Here is a 25,000-nt window from a genome sequence, read left to right as displayed (position 1 = left end):
GCTTTAGCAGTATGCTTAGGGTCATTGTCCTGCTGGAAGGTGAACCTCCGTCCCAGTCTCAAATCTCTGGAAGACTGAAACAGGTTTCCCTCAAGAATTTCCCTGTATTTAGCGCCATCCATCATTCCTTCAATTCTGACCAGTTTCCCAGTCCCTGCCGATGAAAAACATCCCCACAGCATGACGCTGCCACCACCATGCTTCACGGGATGGTGTTCTTGGGGTGATGAGAGGTGTTGGGTTTGCGCCAGACATAGCGTTTCTCTTGATGGCCAAAAAGCTCAATTTTAGTCCAGAGTACCTTCTTCCATATGTTTGGGGAGTCTCCCACATGCCTTTTGGCGAACACCAAACATGTTTGCTTATTTTTTTCTTTAAGCAATGGCTTTTTTCTGGCCACTCTTCCGTAAAGCCCAGCTCTGTGGAGTGTACGGCTTAAAGTGGTCCTATGGACAGATACTCCAATCTCCGCTGTGGAGCTTTGCAGCTCCTTCAGGGTTATCTTTGGTCTCTTTGTTGCCTCTCTGATTAATGCCCTCCTTGCCTGGTCCGTGAGTTTTGGTGGGCGGCCCTCTCTTGCCAGGTTTGTTGTGCTGCCATATTCTTTCCATTTTTTAATAATGGCTTTAATGGTGCTCTGTGGGATGTTCAAAGTTTCAGATTTTTTTTATAACCCAACACTGATCTGTACTTCTCCACAACTTTGTCCCTGACCTGTTTGGAGAGCTCCTTGGTCTTCATGGTGCCGCTTGCTTAGTGGTGTTGCAGACTCTGGGGCCTTTCAGAACAGGTGTATATATACTGAGATCAAGTGACACTTAGATTGCACACAGGTGGACTTTATTTAACTAATTATGTGACTTCTGAAGGTAATTGGTTGCACCAGATCTTATTTAGAGGCTTAATAGCAAAGGGGGTGAATACATATGCACGCACCACTTTTCCGTTATTTATTTTTTAGAATTTTTTGAAACAAGTTATTTTTTTCATTTCACTTCACCAATTTGGACTATTTTGTGTATGTCCATTACATGAAATCCAAATACAAATCAATTTTAATTCCAGGTTGTAAGGCAACAAAATAGGAAAAATGCCAAGGGGGTCAATACTTTCGCAAGCCACTGTATGACTTCAAGTTTGATCCGTTATTTAACAGAAAACGAGTTTTAACCCGTTAGTGCTGTAGGGTTTTTGTTACTAATGTCATCAAAATATAGAAAGCAGCATGACGAGAACGATGACCTCTCTCTATGTATATTTCCCTAACCCTAAATGCACTAAATGAAATTTTAACGGGACACTGTGCAAACTGCAGTGAAGACGCGGTCTCAACTTCCGAGTGAGATGCTGGAATATTCTTTTCAAACACATGGTAATTTTAATTTATTTGGGGGTGAGAGTGAGACTGTCTAAATTGACACAAAAAAAGTCACAAAAATCTGTTAGCCGTGACATCTACAGCGACCGTAAAACATTTAAATTTGCCCGTACTGTTGCTTTTAACAGCTGTGGAATACTTTACTTCCGCTTTGAGTTCACTCGTGTGTTACACTGCTAGAGAGCTTCATTGTTTCAGACCGGAAAAAAAACGATGTAACACCGGGTGTGTGACAGCAGCCCCAAGGAGCTTGCAGAGAGAGTGGAGGCGACAGTCCAGGGTACAGTGAAATGAAAGCGAAAATCAACAGCAACCAGTCGGATAAAATCAGATCTGCGATGGATGGGGGGCGACATTTATAAAAAGTGAAACCCTCCGACCTCGAGTCCTGCCTGCTCACGCGTTACGCATCGCAGATAAACAGAGTGAGCAATGCAATGTTAAAAATAACCATTTGTAAAGCATATTACCAGAGGCGTGAATAACAGTCTCTATTTTTTTAAAAGATGTTTTCGAACTAAGCACGTTTTCTGCGTTGTTTACTGGCAAACCCTGCTCGGTGCTGCAGACCGTACAGAGGGTTAGACAGTGCGATTGCAGGATGTCTTGGGCAGCTATAGAACGAAGCCGACCATGCAGCTCACTTAAATACAGCAGTACCTGCATTGTTTTATTACAAAAAGATGAACTGACTTTTATTGTCTGGGACTGACAGCTGTCAAATGTTCCACAGCAAATAATAATAATAATAATAATAATAATAATAATAATAATAGTAACAAACATGTTTTGGAATTGCAGTTAAAAACCCTGACCTATTGCATCGCATCTTACCCGCTAAGCTCTGCATTAAAAAAACAACAACAACAAAAAAACAAACCTGTGCCATACAGAACATGCATTAATGGTTTTATTAGCAGGACTGATGCTGTAATCCAGTTTCCTGGAGACAGGCATGTTTTATTCCTGGCTTCATTTACATTCAGCTTGATTTCACTTTCTGAATGAAGTACGTGACCATTTTCAAAACAGATTAATACAGGAAAGTGGAAAACGCAACTCTGAGTAAATTGCTGAGATGTCTCTGGCAATCTTCTGTGTGCTTGATATTGAGAGCCTCTTAAAACACATGTAATGCCAGCCTTGCACTGAAGCTGCTGAAGTATTGCACGTTTAACAGTAGCTCAGCAGCGTTTGTTTGCACATAATTAAAGTGTAATCTTGTGTTCTTTCCTCCTGTATTTTATGTTAAAGCTGTGTAAGAAAGGTCAGATCCTGAACATTTGTGTTTTGTTTTGGTTTCCTTTTGTTGCAGGTGGCTGTGCTGGCATGAATTGATCTGCTCACCCTTGGTACAATCCTCACTCCTGGGATCATCTTCACTTTCCCATCGCCATGCGGACCAACAGAGTTTACAAGCTTGTGATTCACAAAAAGGGGTTCGGAGGCAGCGGTAGGGCTTGCACCATCCTGTTTCGCTTCTGTCAAACTGAAGATGCCCAAGGCTACACTTGCATTAGATTAGGAAACATTTACAGGGATGGAACAAGACTCCCATTGCACAGCAGTGTGATCCATTCCTGGATTTACTCTGAGTTTAATCAGACACGCCTGCATTGAAACCTGGAATGGGTGAAACTGTGATGCAACAGGAGTCTTATTTCTAGCTCTGATTTTGTACAGTTTTACTCGCGCATTGGAGCCCTGTGTCTGGCTCTTTGTGTTGCTGTAATGTGTGATTTCTGTCCTTGGCTATGTGTGTTATTTACACAGCCTTTTTCTTCTGTGTGTTTAGATGACGAGTTGATGGTGAACCCCAAGGTGTTTCCTCAGGTCAAGCTTGGGGATATAGTTGAGATCGCACACCCCAACGATGAGTACAGGTACAGGGACGGCGTCTAGAACAGTGTTAATCACTTGAGTCCACAGCAGACCCACACTAGTTTACCCTGGCTTGCCATGTTTATTAATGTGTTTCCCACACCCCGCTAGTCTTTACAATGTTTACCTATGCTTTACAATGCTTTCACTGTGCTTTATTACACTGTGCTATGCTTTTACTGTGGGAAACCCTTTTATAAGGGAAAAGGTTTATTGTTCTTCAATTAAAATGGCTCCAGAGTGGGATATACTGCAGATGCGCTTCAGTGTAACTCTTATTTGTTCAATATGTTATATTTGTTATAATTACATGAATAAATGACTACAGGTATATGATCAGATCTCTCTTTTGTTTTTAGTCCGCTGCTGCTGCAAGTAAAATCTCTCAAGGAAGATCTCCAAAAAGGTAGCGGCACAGCTGTTGTGTGTACTGCTGTTTTCCAGTTTGCCTTTGTAAATGACATGCTGTAACTGAGCGCTGCTTGCTTCCAGAGACCATCAGCGTTGACCAGACAGTGGCCCAGGCTTTCAGACTGAGACCGTATCAGGATGTCTACGTTAATGGAGTTCATCCAAAGGTCTGTTGTTCTCGCAAACCCAAATCTGGCAACAGAATAAACTGGAACAATTCAGAATGCGATCGGTATTTTATGACAGTATTAGCTAGACCTTAGTAGGTGATGCTTGCTTTTAGATCATCTGAAATCGCTCCTAATAGATTTGTGGTGCGGGCTGTGCAATAATGGGAGGGATGACCAGGATAGTAATACTTGGGGTACCAGCTTGGCACAGTGAGCTGCTCACTAATGCTGTACGCGGGTCGCCTCAGTCTTTCTGTTTCAGGCTTGCTCTGCTGCAGATATGAGCAGGGAGTGCACTTGCCAGCCTGATCCACAGAGCTTTGCCATCTTCATGAAGCACAGTCGGGTTGCTTGCCCAGGTTGTACTCTGCAGCTTCGTGAAGCAGTTCATCATTTCATCAAATAATCTGAAGTCCTGCTGCACAGATGTTCAAGATTGCATTACTGACTGTCAAAGCTGTCAGCCCAGAAGGTTGTCCAAATTAATTTCAATTCAGTTCAGTTATGCTAAGGGCATGCAGTTTGAATACAGAGTGCCCACAGGGGCATAGGGGAGTTTCAATATTGAGCACTGGAGCTCTTCAGAGCACACAGTTTTAGAAAATGAGTACAGTCCATTGGCTGTTGTAAATGGTTCTGAAGTATCCAGAGCAGTAAGCACTGGGGATGAGGACTGGGGCAATGTGGCTGTCTCTTCAAGCCTTGCAGGGTCCTGACAGGGCTGAGCCAGAAGCCACGCATTTGATCGTATTTGTAACTGCCTGACTGTACCCAGTACTGCTGTTCCTCCCCTTCCACAAACACTGTGTTAAATGGCAATGGTGCAGTACTACATTTCAACCTCTTCTTTGTTTCCCAGGATGTGACCCTTGACCTCGTGGAGCTGACCTTTAAAGACCAGTACATCGGCAGAGGAGACATGTGGCGACTAAAGCAGAGCCTGGTACGTTTTCTCTCCTGCCGGTTGCTAATTCTGATGTTACATTTGGTGTAAAACATAGGGGCTCCCAGATCTTAGAGGGACCTCCAATTGTTACTTGAAGTAGATATTTAACTCTGCATTACGAAGACACGTCCAATATTTCAAATCAATCCAGTAACAGAACTTCTCTTGTTGTAAGAGTCACGTGCTTTCATAGGAAGTCATACAGCACTGAAAACTCACCCCTCTCACAGTCCCACCTCTGTGAGGGAGATACCAGCGACTCCAGTTCTGAAAACTCACCCCTCTCACAGTCCCACCTCTGTGAGGGGGTTACTGGGGACTCTAGTTCTGGAAGTAAACTTTTGAAGATCTTTGTTTTTTGCATGAGATTAAAACTCTTTATTGAATGATTTCATAGTGGGTTTTTTTTTTTTTTTTTTTTTTTTTATAATTTCATGTTTCAGGTCAGTACATGTGCCTACATCACACAGAAAGTGGAGTTTGCTGGAATCAGGTATGCTTGTTTTTCTGATGCTGTTATGAATTATGTTGTTTTGTTCATCTGTTTTACTAAAGTGTTTTGTTTTTTTTTCTCCAGAGCTCAAGCTAGCGAGTTGTGGGTGAAAGGTGAAAAGGTGACATGTGGCTACATAAGTGAAGATACCAGGGTAAGAGGAACTAATCTACATAGGCAGCGGAGTGTGGCTGGTGCTGGTACAGTTTCACAGCAATGAGTAAAATGTGTTTTGTCGTGTAAAAAATGTTCTTGGTGTTTTGATGTTTGATAAAGGGGCTCATTCAGCTCAGAGCTGTGTGATCTTTGATTGGGGTTTCTCAGACTAACAGCTTCACGCGTCGCTCTCTTATTCCAGGTTGTGTTCCGCTCCACCTCTGCCATGGTCTATATCTTCATCCAGATGAGCTGTGAAATGTGGGACTTCGACATCTATGGTACGAGGGCTCTGGTGTCACCAGGAGCTGAAATGGGACGACAGGAGACTTGATGAGTTCAGTGGCTCAGCTAGAGGACTTAAATTTCAGACCGCGAAAAAGACCTTTGTGCTTGAACTTCATGCGTTTGTTTTGAGTATTTCCAAATGTAGCGCTTGGTGTTAACGGCTGGTTTCACAACCCTAATCTTGGACTTCCTGATGTAACCTTAGCAGTCCAGAATCATTGCTAATCAGGGTCTTTTGAAACCCACCATGAGTGTTTGATAATTATGGATGGTGAAGGTGACAGGCATTGGAGTGATGGAAAAATACATGAAATCAGGTTTGTTTGTGTGTTTTTAGGTGACCTGTATTTTGAAAAGGCTGTCAATGGCTTCCTGTCAGACCTGTTTGCTAAGTGGAAGGTAAGCATGGGTGGCCCTGGTGATATATCTATATTTAGTTGGTCACCGCTATTGATGACGGTTTTGGTGTCTTCCCTTGCCAGGATAAGAACTGCAGCCACGAAGTGACGGTGGTCCTTTTCTCCAGAACCTTCTATGATGCAAAGACCACAGGTGAGCTGCTCCAGCTGCTTGAACAGCCCCTGCTCCGGGCACTGCTGCAGTACTGCACCTCACCATACAGTTTGTTTTAAAAGATGAAGCCGCGTCTGGTTTGATGCTTGTTTTTAGACAGAGACTGCATCAGTGAAAGAGAGCAGGAGGCTCTGTTCCCTGTCTCTGATTTTGTCCGTTCCCACTTCCTGTTTGAGGTTCCAGATGCTGTTGACCGTGGCAATGCACTCTCTCTTTTTATTCTCTTTTCAAGAGGAGTTCCCCGAGGCCCATCGCTCCTCCATTCGGCAGGATCATGAAGGCAGGTTCTATGAGGATTTTTACAGGTGACCGCTCTGATAATCCAGCTCTGCACTCATATACAGTGCTTACCACATTCTACCGCAGTGCAATCTGAGAGAGAGGCGCACGACTGTTTCCACTGAACTTCTCCTTGCTCATTTCAGGGTTGTGGCTCAGAACGAGAGACGGGAGGAGTGGACTACGTTGCTAGTGACCATTAAAAAACTGTTTATCCAGTACCCAGTACTGGTGCGACTCAAGGAAGCAGGTAAGGGCATTCACAGACTCACGTCATCAAATAAATAACGGAGGAACATTTAAAATTTTGTTTAAAAAAAAAAAAAAAAAATTGCGTTTTGGATCATTTTTGATTTTCTCAAATTATAAGTAAATGAAAATGATGTCATTTTTAAAGGCAGTGACTTGGTTTCACAAGGGGAATGGTATAAGTAGTTTTGCAAAGGCTTGCTGGAAGATTTCGCTTGATATTCAGACTTTGACCCTGAAAAGTAGCAGTGCTTGCTCTGACACAGCACCCCTCTATGAGTCTGAAGGTCAATGTTGATTGTGCTCCAGGTGGCTTTCCCAGCGGACACAACTCCACTGCAGCAGAAGGAAACTACTTGGAGGCCATCAACCTCTCCTTTAACGGTAACCAGTAGGAAACCTCTCCTTACACTTGCTGCATGGCTGAGTTTTTCAAGACCATTTTCATTGTGGTACTTTTGTTTCTCAGTGTTTGATAAGCACTACATCAACCGAAACTTCGACCGCACTGGCCAGATGTCAGTGGTGATCACGCCTGGGGTGGGCGTGTTCGAGGTGGACCGGCTCCTCATGATCCTCACCAAGCAGCGCATGATCGACAACGGTGAGACACTGTGCCATTGACACCCACTGAAACCCATACCACTCATTGACACCCACTGAAACCCATACCACTCATTGACACTCACTGAAACCCATTGATACCCACTGAAACCCATACCACTCATTGACACCCACTGAAACCCATACCACTCATTGACACCCACTGAAACCCACTGATACCCACTGAAACCCATACCACTCATTGACACCCACTGAAACCCATTGATACCCACTGAAACCCATACCACTCATTGACACCCACTGAAACCCACTGATACCCACTGAAACCCATACCACTCACTGACACCCACTGAAACCCATACCACTCATTGACACCCACTGAAACCCATTGATACCCACTGAAACCCATACCACTCATTGACACCCACTGAAACCCATTGATACCCACTGAAACCCATACCACTCACTGACACCCACTGAAACCCACTGATGCCCACTGAAACCCATACCACTCACTGACACCCACTGAAACCCACTGATGCCCACTAAAACTCATACCACCCATTAGAACCCATTAGAACCCTTTACGTGGTCTCTTATGGAAATACTGGCAGAGGGCTCAGACCATTCAGCTAGTCATTCAGTATCCGCTGTGTTTCAGGGATCGGCGTCGACCTGGTCTGCATGGGGGAGCAACCTCTGCATGCAGTCCCACTCTTCAAGGTATGTGAACCGAGATTCAAAGCTACTAGCTTGATTAGCCCCAATGTACAGGTAACAAGCTCAGGTGTGTCTTATTAAACTCAAAGCAAAACCAGGAGTGGATCAAACTTTATTTATTTATTTTTTACTGAATGTCCTCCTTGTTTTTGAAGCTGCACAACCGCGCTGTTCCCGGAGACTCGCGCCTGGGAGACGACTACAATCTGCCTCACTGGATAAACCACAGGTTGGTGAGCAGCTAGCACACACTCCTGAACCAGCTCAAACTTTACCTTCTCAGTAACTGAAACAAGAATCCCATTTCCCATCCCTTCTGCTTGTGTTACATAACGTTCTATTAGGTTATTCTGAACAGGAGTGTGTTTCAGTATTCCAGATGTTTAAATCTTTATATATCTATATGTATCTGTCTGTGCTTCATGCAGTCAGGCTGTACAGTCTATGTGCAATCTGTTCTCCAGTTATATTCAAGGTGTTCTTTCTGGCTGGCCTGTTTTTCAGTTTCTACACGTCGAAGAGCCAGCAGTCTTGTAACTACTTCACCCCGAGAATCAAGCTGGCTGGAAGGAAGGTAGCGGTTTGTATCACTGGCACCACTGTGCTTTTCATTGCTATGGTCTCTGTGCTTTACATGCAGGCTCAGTGGTAACTGAGCTATACAGTCAGATACCACAAGAAACACAGCGGCTGATAGCTGTGCAGAATACAGCATGTAGTAAACCCTGAGATTGATGTGATGCAGCCATCTGGAATTCATGTGGATCAGAATATAATCGAGGGCAGTACTGCACCTGTATACCATTCTGTATGCTGCAAGCCGATTCTCACCCACTGCATGTCAGAGAGGCCGGTAAGCCTGCAGTGACCTGTTCTGGGGGTGGAAATCGTACAGAACCCGATACAGTATTGTAGATGTCTCTTTCTGTTTGTAATTCTTCTTTTTGTGTTCTGTTGTCTGATTTAAGGTCCCAGTTGAAAAAGGCAAAAACGGCAAAGACCAGGGTGAGCAGTGGTCTGTGTTTTTTGGATAAACATGCTTGTGTGATAACTGGTGAAGCAACAGTGCATGTAGACATTGTAAAGAGTCCTTGGTTTTTCTCTACCTTGTGAAAGTCTACTGTGGTAAAGAGTAATAAAGCATAGTGAAAGCATGGTAAAGCATGAGCATAATGCTGAATTGGCGTGCGTGTTTGCCATCGTTGTTATAAGGGAACGGCCCATGTGATAAAGCGTGTGCCTCACTAGTGGGGAGTTTGTTTTGCTGCTGCAGTGTAACCCGCTGTCTCCTGCTCAGCTCTTGCTGCTCCCAAGGAGTCGGAGAACAGCCTCCCCATCCAGGTGGATTACGATGCTTATGATGCCCAGGTGTTCAGGCTGCCAGGCCCGTCTCGAGCACAGCGGAGCACCAACTTCAGGTACCTTTGTGTCTCTGTCTGTGTATGTGTGTGATGTCTCAGTGCCTCATTGTCTGTGTTTGTGTGTGATGTCTCTGTGCCTCATTGTCTGTGTGTCTGTCTGTCTGTGTTTGTGTGTGATGTCTCTGTGCCTCACTCTGTGTCTCTGCTTGTCCAGGACGGTGCGTGAGCGGGACGCCAGCACCCGGAAGAGCTCGAGCTCGTGTGACGTGTCCAGCAGCCCGCCCCAGCCCGGCAAGCCCCTACCCCTGGAGGAGGTGCGCAGCCAGGCCTCCGACGACAGCCTGGGCAAGATCTCCAACATCCTGCTCATCCCCCGGCTCCACCAGCACCAGTATGAGGTCAGCAGCTCGCTGGGCTACACCAGCACCCGAGGTGAGAGCGCTGAAGAGGATTCTGTGGGGTTTAATGGACTGTAACAAACTGTATTATTGTTTATTGTGAGTAATGGTCTATAACTCTCCAAGGACACCCTTGAACATGTGCTGGTTTGTCTGCCTCTACCCTGGAGCAAAAAAAACAAAATAAAGAATATCCTAGTCTGGGTCCCTAGAATTTCTTTATGTTTTCTCCTGAAATGTTTAGTCTACTAGAGTATATACTAACGTAGTATTGCTAAGTCTGTAATCCTTACAAAGCAGTTGAATATGTTGTCAGAAGACTTAAGCAGGATCTCTCTTCATTGTCTATCGTTATCTTTCATGGTGATACCCTGTATTCTGGGTGCTAAAAGGCATTCCGGTATGTTCATGTTCATCGAGTGCTGTGGGATCCCTAGAGATGTGTTCTGGGTCTGGTTCTGATTGCCACTGTGCCCCTGCAGATATCCTGGAGAGGATGATGGACGCTCAGACTCGAGACTCCAGCGCTCCGGGCCGCTTCCACGTGGGCAGTGCCGAGTCCATGCTGCACGTGCGGCCGGGGGGCTACACCCCACAGCGCGCCCTCATCAACCCCTTCGCCCCCTCGCGCATGCCCATGAAGCTCACCTCCAATCGCAGGAGGTGGATGCACACCTTCCCAGTGGGTAAGCAGCACTGTCCACACACAGACCAGCTCAGTTACCTGACCTTGACCCAGTAGATTCACTCGTTCCAGCAGGTAAGCTAAACTCTCATTGCACAAACCAGTTAATTGCTTTGGGCTGTAGGAACACAGCGTTACCTTTTTTTTAAAAGTACTCCCATTCTCAGGCAGACAAGAAATGTGTGTGTTTGTATCCTCTTTGTAATGTAACTGGTACCCCAGATTTATTAAAGCTCAGCTCTCCATCTTGTTTTGCAACTTCAAAAGAAAAATACTGCCATCTCCTGGACAATAAAAAGAAGGAAAGCTCCCCTTTGACTTGATGTTTTTGTTTGGCCTCCCTGCCTCCCTGCCTGTCTCTCTGCCTCCCTCCCTCCCCGTCTGCCTGCCTGTCTACCTCCCTGCCTGCCTGCCCGTCTCCCTCCCTTCCTCCCTCTCTTCCTCCCTCTCTTCCTCCCTGCCTGCCTGTCTTCCTCCCTGCCTGCCTGCCTGTCTCCCTCCCTTCCTCCCTGCCTGCCTCCCTCCCTCCCTGCCTGTCTTCCTCCCTGCCTGCCTTCCTGCCTGCCTGCTTGTTTCCAGGCCCCTCCGGAGAGGCAATTCAGATCCATCACCAGACCCGGCAGAACATGGCGGAGCTGCAGGGGAGCGACCTGCGAGACCCCACCCAGTCCTCTGCAGAGCTGCTGGAACTGGCCTATCACGAAGCTACTGGCAGGTTAGCCCCTCCCCTTACTGACCAGAAACTCCCCTCCTCTTCTCTCACTGGCGCCCCCTGGAGAGAGGAGGGTGCTAGTTTAGGATGGCTTTATTTATTCGTTTATTTTAATTTTTTGGATAATGAGGTTGGCTGGTTCAGCTTTGTGACGTGTGCTGCTTGCTGTTACTACACAGTCCAGCAATATGGTGATGCTTTTTTCTCTCATTCTGGTTCTTCAAACCCCTCGCGGCTGCTGTCTAGACGGACTGCCGCTCGCCAGCAGGTGGAGAGCGGCCCATACCCGGGGTGTGGAGGGATGGACGAGTTCACCAGCAGCCCGGCCAGCAGCCACAGCACCGGTGAGGGGCCGAGGTCGGTACCGGATGGAGAAGGGCCACCCCCCCCCACCCACCACCCGGACTCGTTTCGTTTCCCCGCCTTGAGCAAAGGGGCGGAACTCTCTTCAAAAGGAAAAAATATATATACTGCCCTCCCTATTTATTTCACTGTCTGACCTACATGAAATACAATGAAATGTGTGCAGTTTACTGTTAAATGTCAATGAAGCACTGTTTATAGAAAACTAAAAACCTTATCTGAGTAACTTTCATTGTAAAACTTCATGAGAAACCCTATACAGTGCAGTGCACACGTTTTTGGTTTGTGCTTTTTGACTACGGGGCTGATTTGATCAGCCTGTGCCCTGCTGGAACAAGCAGAGTGTTTTACAGCACAGAGGAATCGTCCCATTTGAACAGTTGTTTTTGCTGCGCTGCAGGGACGCCTGTAAACCGGGGATCCTCTTTCGAAGACTCGACGTCTAGCAGCCCTGACCCAAGTGAGTGGGGGTCTCTGTTCCAGTCTAGGAGCCAGTGGGTCATACGGGGGTCTAGCTGTTAAAAAAAAATATGTATCTGAGATCATTGAATCAGGATCTGCGCAGAAAGGGCTGTTCTAGTCCTGATATTTGTTCTAGCCCTGAATAATCTGAACCAGTTAAACCACTATATGAGTTTTAAATAGTTAATGATTGCATTGGTAGCCTGTGAAGAGTGGCTCTTGAGGACTGGAGCACCCCTTTTTAGCGCAGTCTTTGAAATGTCTGCATATTCCAACACAATGTACAAAATACAATGCCTTGCTCTGCCACACCTTCCTCGGCTACAGCAAGTAAAAGTCTTGCATAGTTTCATGGCTTCTCTGTGACTGAAGGAGATACGATCGCAGAGGACGAAGCGTCTGTTTTTCTGCCTGTGTGATTTCATTATGAGATGGTCTCTTTATCCTCATTTATTGTGACTCAGAGCGTTCTCCTCTATACGTGCTGAATGATTCCCTGGAAGCCCTTTTAAAGCCAGCATTAGGACCTGTGCAGTAGCAGAGATGTCAGCAATGCTGGAGTCAGGGTCTCGGGAAGCCTTTTAAACTAATAGGCAATTCAGTCCCGTCAGAACTTAGTGTTGCCTTGCAGTATGTTTGAACAAATGCAGTCCAGCACAAAAGGTCTCCATCAAAGAGATAAACTAGCTGCCGGTTTAACACACACAGTGATTGCTGTTCAGCAGTCATAGCTTGTGGTAGATAAGCCTTCGACCAAGTGATTGTCTGTGTTCATGGAAGGGGATGGTGAACTAATCAACCTGTATCTAAATCAAATGCAGTATTCTGAAGCCTCAAGCCCTCGATAAAGACATTTTGTCACAGCTGCACCCCACCCCACAGAACTGATTTTATTTTATGGCGTTTTTAAGTATTTTACAGCACTTGTGGAATTCACCTGCATTACATCACCCACTTATTTTAAAGCTAATCCCAGGGTAACCAAGGATTGGTGCAATCCAGGGTGAAGCCCCTGTGCTGTAAAATCGCCCCCTTAGTTCCTTTTAGCATTCATGACAGCTGAATTGTCTTGCAACTGAGCCTTTGCAGCTCTACTGATAGACCCTGCGGGGCCACAGACTGTGTTTGGGATGTGCAGGTACAGCACAGGGTGTGTATTGCAGAAGGGTTTCTACACATTCTGATATGGATGATTGAGGGACAGATCCAGTCCTCTTTGTGAGCTGGTTGAAAGCCCTGCTCTGCAGTAGCACTCATTCAGATATTCCAGACAGCTGTTTATTCAGCCCATGCATTCTCATTCAGCGGATCTGAATGTGCCAACGCCAAGGGCCGTATTCACAAAGCATGTAGCGCTGTGCTTCGAATCACTTATTTCGGAGGTTCGTTGTTTAAGAGCTCCTGTATGCACTGAAGCTGTATCTTGCTCGTAGTTCTGTAATATTAACAGTTTGTTTTTTATTTTATAAAGAAATAGTGCAAACTACAGTAGCACGGTGGTAAATGCTTTGTGAATATGGTTTTGTATTTTTTTTTTGCTGTTGAAATTGGTCTTCCTGCTGTATGCCTGGCTGGAAATCTCATTGAAAAGCCGAGCCACAGAACCGAGTCTCTGGGGTCCTGCAGTGGGGCTGTCCTGCATTTCTTTGTAGAATCCACTCCTCGGTGTTCCAGCAGTCTGCTTTTAGGAGTGTGTTCTCCAAGCATGTTGGGGACTGTAGAAACTCTCTTTGCTCTCGGTTTTCAGAAGGCACGCCAGGGATACGAAGCGCACAGCTCTTACCTGACCCTCCTGTTTCTCATGCCATGTCGTCCCATAAGATGAGGCGATTTCTTTTTCTCTTTCTCAACTGCCTTCCTACCGTCACCTTTTTGCCTGCGCTCAGCAGATTAGAATCTCCTTTGCACGAAATCACTGCAATCATTTTCTTTTATAGCTCCATCATCATCTTGGCTCAGTAATCGTGCAGCGGTTGCTGTAAATTGTGTGCCTGTCTGTTTATAGATCTAGATGTATTTATCTTCTCGCCCTTTCTCTAATTGGCTGCTCTGCTGTGAATGCTGTGGATCTACGTGAGGTTTGAAGTGTCTCTCGTTAATTGCACAAAATCAATTTCCCGAAATGCAAGTTAATTTACTTGAATGCACGCGTAATTGGAATGGCATGCTGTAGTTTTTTATTAAACAAACTAATGACACCGCTCTCCCTCTCTTTCTCTCTTCCTCTCTTCCTCTCTTTTTCTGCTCTTTATCTTAATCCCCACCCTGCCCACCCCATCCTCTCTTATGGTTATATTCTCTGTACTCTGTGCCTCCTCCCTGGGACGCGCCCCCCCTCCCTCACCATCCTGTCTTGCTGGATCCTGCTCCCTTCTCCCCGCTGTGCCCTGGCTGTTTGCCCTGGCTGTGTGCTCTGGCTCTCTGAAGTTCTGATGCTGTCTGCTCCCCCTGTAGTGCCCAGTTTCTGTTGCACAGTGGGGGTAGACTGGAAGTCTCTGACCACACCGGCCTGTCTACCCCTCACCACCGATTACTTCCCGGACAGACAGAGCCTCCAGAACGACTACACCCAGGGCTGCTACGATTTGCTCCCGGAGTCCGACCTCGACAGGTTTGTATCGGTGACCGGGACCTGGGGAACTGAGAGCGCCAGGGTGGTTCATCTCCTAACCCCTCCTCATTGCTTGTAGAAATAGAATCGCAGTACCAGTACAGGCATGGAAATAAGACTCCCATTGCATAGCAGTTTGATCCATTCCTGGGTTTACTACAAGTTTAATGAGACATACCTAAGCTTGTTACCTATACACAGCGTGGTTAATCAGGCTCGTAGTAAAACCTGGAATGGGTGAAACTGCTATGCAGTAGGAGTCCAATTTCCCATCCTTGCAGTTCTGTAAACACTGAGGTTAACCTTGAAAGCTCAATATTTTTTAAAATGAACAGTGTAATCTGATCCAGCCTGTCTGACCTGTGTTGAAATACAGTGTAGTTCCCAGATATGATGGCAGGGAGTCCATTTGCAGCCCCTTCTCTCACTAACACTTGTATCTTGTCACTCTGTCACAATGGCAGGTGAAGTAGCTCGGACCGCTGCAAACAGGCGTAGTGCAGAGCAGAATGCAATGGGACAGCTTGCACTGCTAACGCTAAACCCCAAAGATAACACTATGTGAATTAGCCTACTAAATGTGCAAACACCGCAGTGCTGTGTGTAAGAGGAGGACTGTGCTGATGAGAAGATCAGCAGAAATGTCAAGATTAGGTTCCTGGTGTCTGATAAACGGAAGGCAAAGCATAGTGTTGAGTTTTCCGCTTGAAAACATTTGACTTCACATCAGGTAAGGAGGCTGTGTTTTGTAAGCCAGCAGCAAGGCTGCTGCTCTGTTTTTGTAGTTTTGTGCGCTGTGTTTTAGCGGGAGGCTCCTTTTCAAAAGAAAAATAGTATAGCTAGTAAGCTGTGTACATACAAGACAGGAAATATAGAAAGCATTTTTTTAAGTATTTTACTGCAATATGGCCAAATGACAATAGGGTAGTTTGGGCAGTTTATTTTTTGAACTGGAACATGGTTCGGTTTCTTTGAAAGCATGTACACAGCTCCCTTAAAGCAACACCACTGGATAAATCTCTAGTTTGATTAATTCCCTGTAATGTCATGCTGGCTGTAACGTCCTGTATTTAAGTGCCCTTCACTAATGCACTGTTTTCAAAATGTTATATGCTTTTATATTTGTTTTATATTTTCAATACACTTTATATTTCAATGTAAAAAATAAGTGTTCTCCCCGCTGGTGTGTGTGCTGCAGGAGAGACGAGGAGGAGGCTCTGATGACCGCCCAGCAGGTGTTTGAGGAGTTTATCTGCCAGCGGCTCATGCAGGGGTACCAGATCATTGTGCAGCCCAAGAACAAGAAGACAGCCCCCGCCACGGGACCCCCGCTCAGCAGCAGCCCGCTGTACTCCCGAGGTACGGAGGGGGGTGTCTGGAGATCACAGTTCGCATCACACAACAAAAACCACCATTGCCCAGCTCAGAGCAGCTCGCCTGTGTCCTGTGTATTCCATCTCCCCCTGTCCCATCTGTCCTGCATAGTGACTCCTCTCGGTTCTCCCCACAGGGCTGGTGTCCCGTAATAAGCCTGAGGAAGAGGAGGACCAGTACTGGCTGAGCATGGGTCGGACATTCCACAAGGTGTGCCTGAAGGACAAAATCATCACTGTCACCAGATACCTTCCCAAGTGAGTGCTGAGCCCAGACACCCAAGCAAAAGGAGCGGATAAGCAGACACCCAATCCTGAAAACACTGAACGAGGGCCAGGGACGGGGCTACCTGCATCGAACTGCTGGTGACGACAGCTTCTGCGTTAATGTGCATCATGGTCTGAGGCACAAACGCTTTTAGATTGCATTGCTTGTGGTGTTCTTAGTGATCTTTTAAACGAGAGAGGTTCCTCGGGGCACACAGAGAGAAAGCTGCCCTCTTCTCTGTGTAGTAATGGGACACCCACAGACTTGAGCAGCGCTGAGCGGCTTCGCTAATAGAGGACAGGGAATATACAAGACTGCATTATACATGACCTTATTATACATCGTGGCTGTGCTCAGGGAGGTAAAGCTGCAAGTCAAGTCAGGCGGGCAGTCGTACGCTCGCGCTGCTGGACCTTGGTGCTTGAGTAGCACTGATGAAGGTATTCGCTGAACGGCTTGTCTGATTGAGTCTACAGCCACACAAATGTTTTTACTTGCACGCTGGTTTTTAAGGGGTTGTAAAGCGGTGTCCGGTGTAATGCCTTGTCTCTTCTCCCTCTCTGTCTCTCTCTCCCCAGGTACCCCTGCGAGTCAGCTCAGATTCAGTACAGCTACAGCCTGTGCCCCTCGCACTCCAACGCAGAGTTCCTCCCCTGCTGGGTGGAGTTCTCTCACGAGAGGCTGGAGGAGTACAAGTGGAACTACCTGGACCAGTACATCTGCTCGGCTGGCTCTGAGGACTTCAGGTGGGCAGGAGGGGGAGATGGAGAATGAGAGGGTGGCAGGGGGAGAGTGGGGGAGTAGGAGACAGGGAGCCAGACGGACAAGGGCAATGTGTGTATGGGTTGTGTTTTCCTCATAATCTGGTGGAGTCAGGTGGTCCATGGGATATAACAGAATAAAGACTGATGGGGAGATTGTTAATGCAGCAGGTTTGCCTCTAGTCTGCAATCCCTCATCTGTGTCCCTGTGTGAGCCGTGTCCCTGTGTCCCTGTGTGAGCCATGTCCTGTGTCCCTGTGTGTCCTGTCTCCCTGTATGAGCTGTGTCCCTGTTGTTCACTCCGCAGCCTCATCGACTCCCTGAAGTTCTGGCGCACGAGGTTCCTGCTGCTACCCGCCTGCATCACGGCCACAAAGCGCATCATGGAGGGCGAGGCCCGCTGCGACATCTACGGGGAGCGACCGCGCAGCGACGACGAGGAGTGGCAGCTGCTGGACGGGTTCATCCGATTCGTCGAGGGGCTGAACAGAATCCGCCGCCGCCACAGATCAGACAGGATGATCCGCGTGAGTGAGGGAAGGGTGGGGAAGAGAAGAGGGGGAAGATGGGACAAAGGGGAGAGGTGGGGATAGAGAAGGGAAAGGGAGAGTGGGAAGTCGTGGCGGGGGGGTAAGAGCGCTTTTTACAAGGTAATACAGTACCAAAGGGCATTGAGCAGAGTTACTGTGTTCATAACAATACCTCATGCGTGCATGCAGTACCAAAGAAAACTCCCTAGAGGGCAGAACTGTAAGTTGAAAGAGAGACAATAGATTGAGCTAGCCTTGTGATGTTGGTCATGAATTTCACTGCTGCTCCCAATACAAGGTGTGCATGGTGAGACTCCACTTTTGTACTGTACATGCTCTTGCAAAAAGAGTTGCAAGTTACTTCTGGGATGAAACTATTAAGAAGCTCAAGTCAGGTCAGAGTGAGGTAGTTCCAGCTGATGTCATAATGCAGATGGAAGTCCTGGCTCAGCATTCCTGTATAACACTGTATTGCCTCCCATTTCAAATGGTTCTCTGCTTGTGTGTTTGGAGTCGCGTATGAGAGTATTCTCCTCTATCTGCAGAAGGGGGCTGCTATCAAGAGTCTGCAGGTGACGGGCCCCATCGCTGCGTACCCCTCGGAGCCCCCCGGACCCCCGCTAGGGAAGAAGGGCACATCGGCGCTGTCTGCGCTGCTGGAGATGGAGGCCAATCAGAAGTAAGCCTCTGCCCCCCCCCCCTTCTCCAGATCAGTAGCTAGTGTGAGTCTGCCTGTGTTATATTTGTCTGTGTTTGTGTGTGTGTGTGCGTACCCATAGTCACCTTCCCTGGACCCTATATGCGCTCGGAGTTGCTGCTGCAACAGCCCCGCTGCTCCCCAGCTGGTCCTCAGCCCTTTGAGCCCCTGCGGGTTTCAGAGTGAGCCAGGGCAGTGACGGGGCTCCTTCTCTGCGGTAAAGCTCTCTATGTCTATGTCTCTGTCTCTAGGAGCCTGGAGGAGTATCAGGCAGCCATGCTGTCAGCGAAGAGCTCTGCACAGCTAAGTGACACGGCCGGTGTTGCCATGACACCCACCTACATGGACAGCCCCAGGAAGGTATGAGCAGGAAATCCTGACCTCCACTCCTAACCCTGTGACCCCACAACCCTTGTTTGTACGTTCGTTTTTTAAGCATTTCCTCAACAGTTGAGCCCTTCCTAGTTTTTGTATGTTCAGTAGTGAATTAGGTGCAAAAACCGCTGCCCGGTCCTGCGATCCAAGGGTTGAAGTCGCCCCTGGATGCCGTTCCCATTGCATTACTCACTACAAGCCCAGAGACATTTTGTACACACTGTTACAATTGCTTTTATTTGCACTTGCTGCATGTGCTTTCAGAACCAAGGCTCTCCTTGAATATTTTTAATATATAGAACCGGGTGTGTTTTCTGTCTGAATTTATATACTGTGTCCCTGCCTGCCTGTCCTCTGGGCCCCTGATGGCTGCTGAGCTGTGTCTCCTGGTTGTGTTGTGTCATGTTCTGTGGTGTTGTGATGCTCTGGTGATTCTTTGATTTGCGCCTCTCCTCCCCTCCCCTCTCCTCTCCTTTCCTTCCCTCCCCTGTCCTTTTCTCTCCTCCCCTCCCCTCTCCTCTCACTGCTGCTCCCTGTTGCCTCCCTGTGCACTGTCAGGACGGAGCGTTCTTTCTGGAGTTTGTCCGCAGCCCTCGCAATACCTCCATCTACCACCCCCAGGTCAGTCAGAGAGAGAGACACACAGAACGAGATACTCTCATACTTCTTGTAGGACTGGCGTCTAGTCATTTTTATCTGAAGTGGTACAGTACACTGTTTGTAAGGGGGATCGTTACACAGTTTGCTAACTGGTTGCTAATTGCGCAGTGCTCTGTGTGCTGCTCAATACAAGAAACCTCGCTGTGACTATAAGCCAGTATTGTAGGAAGAGGTGCTGAGAATCGCCCCCCTTCTCTATGATGGCGGTGGAGGGGCCGCTCTGTTGAAATGCTGTGTTTCTCCTCCCAGATCTTGATGGATCAGTTGGCGGTCGCAGGCAATGCAACAGAGAGCGGTGCTGCGGTCCAACTGGGGGAGAGATCCAGCTCGGCTGGCAGTGCGCAGAACTGCCAGAACACAGGGGAGCAGGGAGCAGCCTGGACCAGCGCCGGAGAGGGCAGGTAAGGGCAGGGCACTGGGGTGCTACTAGTTTATCAAACTGTAGCTAACTGAAGTTTCAGCATTATCTAGGCCTGTTATAAGGAGCCACATTTTTTTGTAACAGTACAATATAATACATTTGTGATCATATAGAGCATTATTGGCAGTATTAATATATATATATATATATATATATATATATATATATATATATATATATATATATATATATATAACCTGCTTAAAACAACCTCCTGAGAGACCATCTAAAAGAGGATAAGACAGGTCTGTATAACACGCCTGTGTGGCAGTGGGTGTGTTGGGATGTGTGTAGGTGTATGCCTCTGTGTATCCCCCAGGACTCTCTGAAAAGGAGATGTCATTGTCTCCCGAGCCCTTTTCTGCTCCTCTCTTGGTTGAGAGAGGAGCCCTGCCTGCCTGCCTGCCCTCTCATGTGATTGGTTGTATCTTGCAGCGCTCAGCCCTCTTCGGGAGTCTCCAGATCACTGACGTCCTCTTCCACGCTAGCTGAGATTTTGGAGGCCATGAAGCACCCAGCGTAAGTCAGGGCACCGAGTGCAGTAAAACAGAAAGCCTCCAGCTTCGGAGTTCAGCCAAGATTGCTGAAGCAGCCTTGAAATAAAAATAATCGGTCACATGAATTAGCATTATGGTATTCAAAGGTGAATTGCTGGTGCAGGTCCTGTAATCTAAATTCAGAAAACAATGTTCACATGCGTGATGCACTGCAGTGTGAGCTGCCGACCCGACTGACGGAGCTTCTGTGCTTCATTACAGCACTGGAGTCCAGCTTCTCCCTGAGCAGAAGGGCCTCCCTGCCCATTGCTTCATCAGTGCGGAGGTGGTGCACTGGCTGGTCAACAACGTTGAAGGAGTGCACACACAGGCCATGGCCATCGATATAATGCAGGTACAGTGTGAGAGTGAGCATGCAAGCCATGGCTATCGATGTAATGCAGGTACAGTGTGAGAGTGAGCATGCAAGCCATGGCTATCGATGTAATGCAGGTACAGTGTGAGAGTGAGCATGCAAGCCATGGCTATCGATGTAATGCAGGTACAGTGTGAGAGTGAGGCTATCGATGTAATGCAGGTACAGTGTGAGAGTGAGCATGCAAGCCATGGCTATCGATGTAATGCAGGTACAGTGTGAGAGTGAGCATGCAAGCCATGGCTATCGATGTAATGCAGGTACAGTGTGAGAGTGAGCATGCAAGCCATGGCTATCGATGTAATGCAGGTACAGTGTGAGAGTGTGCATGCAAGCTATGGCCCCAGGTGTACATGCTAAGAAACTGAAGTTTTTGTGTTTGTAGAAAATGCTGGATGACCAGATGATCGTGCACGCCTCCGGAGAAGCCATGCGAACGTTTGTGTACGGATTCTACTTCTACAGGATCGTCATGGACAGAGACCCAGACAGAGGTACTGTGTCTGTGCTGCTGACCCTTCCCTTTGCTCTGGGTTTGCAGTCATTGCACTGTAGTCTGTGGTCTGTGCAGCATGCAGCTCTCACTCTCCTCTTTGCTGTGTGTTTTGGCAGTCCAGGGGATCCAGCCGTCCACGATCTGGTACACGGCTGCCATGGAGGACTTCGCCCTGTTCCAGAGGAAGTGGTTTGAGGTGGCTTTTGTTCTGGAGGAGAGGCTGCACTCTGAAATCCCTGTGTTCTTCCTGCCGTGGCTGCCCAGCCGGCCCGCGTCCTATGCAAGTAGGCACAGTTCCTTCAGCCGCAGTTTCGGAGGACGGAGCCAGGCAGCTGCTTTATTAGGTAGATGCACGGACCGGGCGGCAAGGGGCTGCGAGGGGGCTACTCTGCAAGGGGACGGTCTCACATGGACAGCGCTGTCCAAAACAAACAAACAAACCAACTTCCGATCGTTCATTTGGCAGTTTGACTCTTTGAATGCCGCGTCTGCTTCACTGGTGATCCTTATAAAAATGTTAAAAAAAAACAAAAAAAACAACACAATTGCAGTTTTGATTCGACAAGCTGCACAGATGGTGTGTGTAGGTACAGTTCAGGTCAGTCAGGTCAGGAGTGCATGGGTTGAGTGGGGGCAGTTAGTATAGAACAGAGGTGGGCAGTTCAGTTCCTGGAGGGGCATTCTACCTAGTTATCTGCTTTAGGTCCTGGCTGGAGGGTTAATTGTTTCAATGAAACAATTTGTAACAGCTGGAACAGAGAAGTGCTCTGGAAGGTCCAGAGTTGCCCATCCCTGCTTCCACTGACCCACAACCACTGTTTTATACAGTCTGGTTGCATTTGCACAATGTAAAAGCGTGTTTTTTGGGGGTTTTTTTCTGTCGTTCGTTTTGGTTACAGATCCAGTTCTCGTGCTGTTCTGGAACAAGTCTGTTTAAAACCTGAAAGCTTTCAGACAAGTGAACAAGTGGTCCAGATCCCCCACAGCTGCTTCCTTTAACTGATTTGCAGAGAGCAGACTGGCCTTTTTAAAGGGGTGCTTGCTTGCATCTTCAATTCCGTTTCCTCTCCAATCACAGCACAGAGAGGCAGGAACACTGAGTCTTTTTGAAGTGAATGCACCTTTAAGGGAATGGTGCCAGTAAATCATTTGAAGAGGTTCTGGACAGGCTGCGATCAGGTTAAATCAATATTGCAAAGGGGGTTGGGGAGAGAATGCTGCCATTCAGTCCATTTGTCTAGTTTAGAAAGGAGGTGACTCTTCCAGACTGCAGTGTTGTGGGGTTACATGTTTGCTAAAGTAGGGCACTGCTTTGTATCTGTCTTTTTTTTTTTCTCATGATGTGCAGTTTTGGAAAGGGCCTGCATGGATTGATAGTCGTATGGCAATGCTTCTCATGAAATCTCCTGCCGTTGTTTTAACATTGTCGCGGTTCGAAGCCCAGCAGAAAAACAGCCAAGGGTGTTTCATCCAGATCAGAAAACGCTCAGCAGCTGTGTGTTTTCAAAGAGGAAAAATATCACAGAGTCAGCATAAGAGTACCTGCAAGAACACAGGAACCATTCATTGAGTTACCTGGAATTGTCCTTGTAGACAAAAAGGGAGGGGGGTGGGGAACTTGCACAAGAAATAATGAGTCACAAAACTGCCCTCCACACCTATCTGTGCATTGGATGACACTCCCCTGTGAGGGGCAAAAAAAGCCCAAGAGAGATTTGTATTGGTATTAAGCTGATCGCTACCATTGAAGCAGACCTCCTTCCTGCTAATAACAGCTTGAGAGAGCTTTACTAATGACTACCGCTAAGCCCCTGCCCTTCTGAAGAGCTGTCATTGCCATTGCAGCAAACCAGTCCAATCCGTCCCAACGATACATTGAGCTCCCATGGGTCCTGATGCCCTGGAGGGATCATCTCAAGGGGAACAAGGCAGTGGTGGGAATGCAACAGCGACAGAAAACACGAGCGATGCGATTACCATGAGGGGTATTCAAACCAATACGAACAAATACAGCAAAGAGAACATGCGAAAATGCATTGGGTGCTAAACGTTGATGAAAACGCCTAGTATTCTAAATGTCTGTGAAAACGCCTGTATGCATGCAGTGTATATGCTGTTGATGCCTACCACATGTTTATAGAATTGCAGAATTGAAAACATTTACTGCAGTGAGTTTAGAAAGCGGTTTGTTTTCTGTTTTAGTCAGTGCCGAGGTTGTGTGCGTGCAGGAGAGGAGAATGGGGTGCCGTGTACACGTCCTGTTCTGCTGTGCGTTGCTGAGTTTCAGGTTTCAGAGCAGCTCCAGGCAGTCTCAGTGTCTGTCTCTGCTCTGCAGGAACACACACACACACACAGACCCCTCAAACCTGGCACTAACAGAGAGCATCCTCACCCATCATGCCAGTTTAACAAGCAGCCCATGCCAGATCGATATCCCATAACTACAAACACCCCATCAGGACTTCTGAGGTAACGCTGTGAGAAAACCAGTCTGCAGTCCACTTGGGGGGTCATACTTTCAGAGCCTTTTACTCCAGTCTTTTCCATATATATTTACTCCTATTTTATAAAAACCCTTTTTAATTCAACTGTTACACAGCGAGAAGCACACAAATGCCTGAGCTGATGTAACTGAGTGTTTTGTGGAAGAAGCCTGCATGGTAACGGCTTTGAGAATATGCCATTAGATTCTGCCAGGGATACCTCTGATTCCAGCACACTCCATCTCCATCTCGAAAGTCACTTTGTAACATTGTCACTCCTCCCACTCCACGATGCAGTGCTGCTACCATGGTTTAATACTGCAGTCCTATTTCTTTTATTCTGTTTAGATTTTCCAAAATCATTTTAGTCGTGTAGCGTCACGTGATACCGGTTGCCATGACGCTACTTGCATCTCTGCACCGCTCGGAGATGTGTAACCATCACCATAGCAACCAACCTCACGCTGGTTGAGTCAGTATCTAGCACAAGCCGAGTGCTTTCGCTGTTCTAGTCAGTACATCATCCAGAGCTGTTCAATTCAATGGCAGTCGTTTTGGCTAGATAATTTGTCTTTCTTCAGTGTCTTTCACTTGCCATTGCTGCGTTACAAGCTTTACAGTAGGATGGGAGGGAGCTTGTTCCCCTTTGCAGTGTCCCGGTGTCCTGCTGGCCTTTGTCAGTGTGCAGCTTTCCTAACCCGATTGCATCTTCATCTCCATGTGACCCCGTCAGCCGTCTCTCTTGCCTCTGACTGGTCCCCCCGCAGCCCAGCGACAGCCTGTGAAGTGGACCTGCATGCTGAGTGGAGGTGTGCTGGCTCTAACGCCAAGAACAGCACCCACAGTCTCCCACTGCAAATCAAACCCTAATCCTCCCTCCCCTGGAGTCGTGCATGCTTACTGTAGGAGTGCAGAGTCACTCTCTAGTAGTGTTGTGGTCTGTGAATCCTCTAATTCTCCTTGTTGATTTCTATTGTTATTCTTCATGTTTGTATCTGATTGTATAGTGCATACAGTCAGTCCACCTGTCTGTAGTTACCCCCAGTGGGTATGTATGTATATTGAGGCGGCATCTTTGCAAAAATTCATCACAGAAAAAAAAAAAAAAAAGGTTATGCATTGTTAGTTTATTTTGGTGTGTCATTGAAGACCCCATAAAATCTTTACCAGAGCATCCTGAGAGACACTGAATGCACTTTAGACAGGTGGACAAACTCACCGTACAGATCAGTTATTGGCTTCTGGCCCTAATTAGTTTGCAAATGGGTGTTGCAAATGTTTAATGAAATGTCTTGTCGATGGTTTAAAACATCCTCTGCTGTTT

At 47.2% G+C, this 25,000-nt stretch overlaps 2 protein-coding genes across 9 annotated transcripts in view; both read left to right on the top strand.

Annotated features, from left to right (window-relative positions):
* The first annotated feature begins 1,583 nt into the window (after positions 1 to 1,583).
* Positions 1,584 to 24,994, top strand: depdc5 (DEP domain containing 5, GATOR1 subcomplex subunit). Of its 8 annotated transcripts, none has more exons than XM_041239942.1 (38): positions 1,584 to 1,658; positions 2,694 to 2,831; positions 3,174 to 3,261; positions 3,619 to 3,665; positions 3,752 to 3,837; positions 4,700 to 4,783; positions 5,230 to 5,279; positions 5,364 to 5,433; positions 5,638 to 5,716; positions 6,061 to 6,122; positions 6,206 to 6,275; positions 6,529 to 6,601; positions 6,722 to 6,825; positions 7,134 to 7,208; positions 7,294 to 7,428; positions 8,050 to 8,111; positions 8,264 to 8,337; positions 8,613 to 8,688; positions 9,077 to 9,113; positions 9,406 to 9,526; positions 9,684 to 9,901; positions 10,350 to 10,553; positions 11,132 to 11,267; positions 11,511 to 11,608; positions 12,028 to 12,087; positions 14,517 to 14,700; positions 15,899 to 16,059; positions 16,211 to 16,331; positions 16,920 to 17,087; positions 17,410 to 17,629; positions 18,178 to 18,311; positions 18,581 to 18,689; positions 19,263 to 19,325; positions 19,614 to 19,765; positions 20,221 to 20,304; positions 20,544 to 20,676; positions 21,083 to 21,191; positions 21,310 to 24,994. In XM_041239942.1, the coding sequence occupies exons 2-38, from the start codon at positions 2,774 to 2,776 to the stop codon at positions 21,837 to 21,839; spliced, it is 4,335 nt and encodes a 1,444-aa protein (XP_041095876.1). In that variant the 5' UTR covers positions 1,584 to 1,658; positions 2,694 to 2,773; the 3' UTR covers positions 21,840 to 24,994. The 8 variants fall into 8 exon arrangements, with proteins under 8 accessions (XP_041095876.1, XP_041095882.1, XP_041095877.1 ...); XM_041239948.1 differs by having other exon boundaries at positions 1,593 to 1,803; positions 8,613 to 8,682; positions 14,544 to 14,700; XM_041239943.1 differs by having other exon boundaries at positions 1,593 to 1,803; positions 8,613 to 8,682.
* Positions 24,074 to 25,000, top strand: part of LOC121307725 (phosphatidylserine decarboxylase proenzyme, mitochondrial-like) — a 6,504-nt gene continuing 5,577 nt past the window's right edge. The window contains exons 1-2 of the mRNA XM_041239976.1: positions 24,074 to 24,110; positions 24,444 to 24,485. Coding sequence (XP_041095910.1) covers positions 24,074 to 24,110; positions 24,444 to 24,485 — 79 coding nt within the window. The remainder of the gene's footprint in view (positions 24,111 to 24,443; positions 24,486 to 25,000) is intronic.

The sequence above is a fragment of the Polyodon spathula genome, chromosome 58, assembly GCF_017654505.1.
Source record: "Polyodon spathula isolate WHYD16114869_AA chromosome 58, ASM1765450v1, whole genome shotgun sequence".
NCBI lineage: Eukaryota > Metazoa > Chordata > Actinopteri > Acipenseriformes > Polyodontidae > Polyodon > Polyodon spathula.
This window is presented reverse-complemented; position numbering and strand designations above follow the sequence as displayed.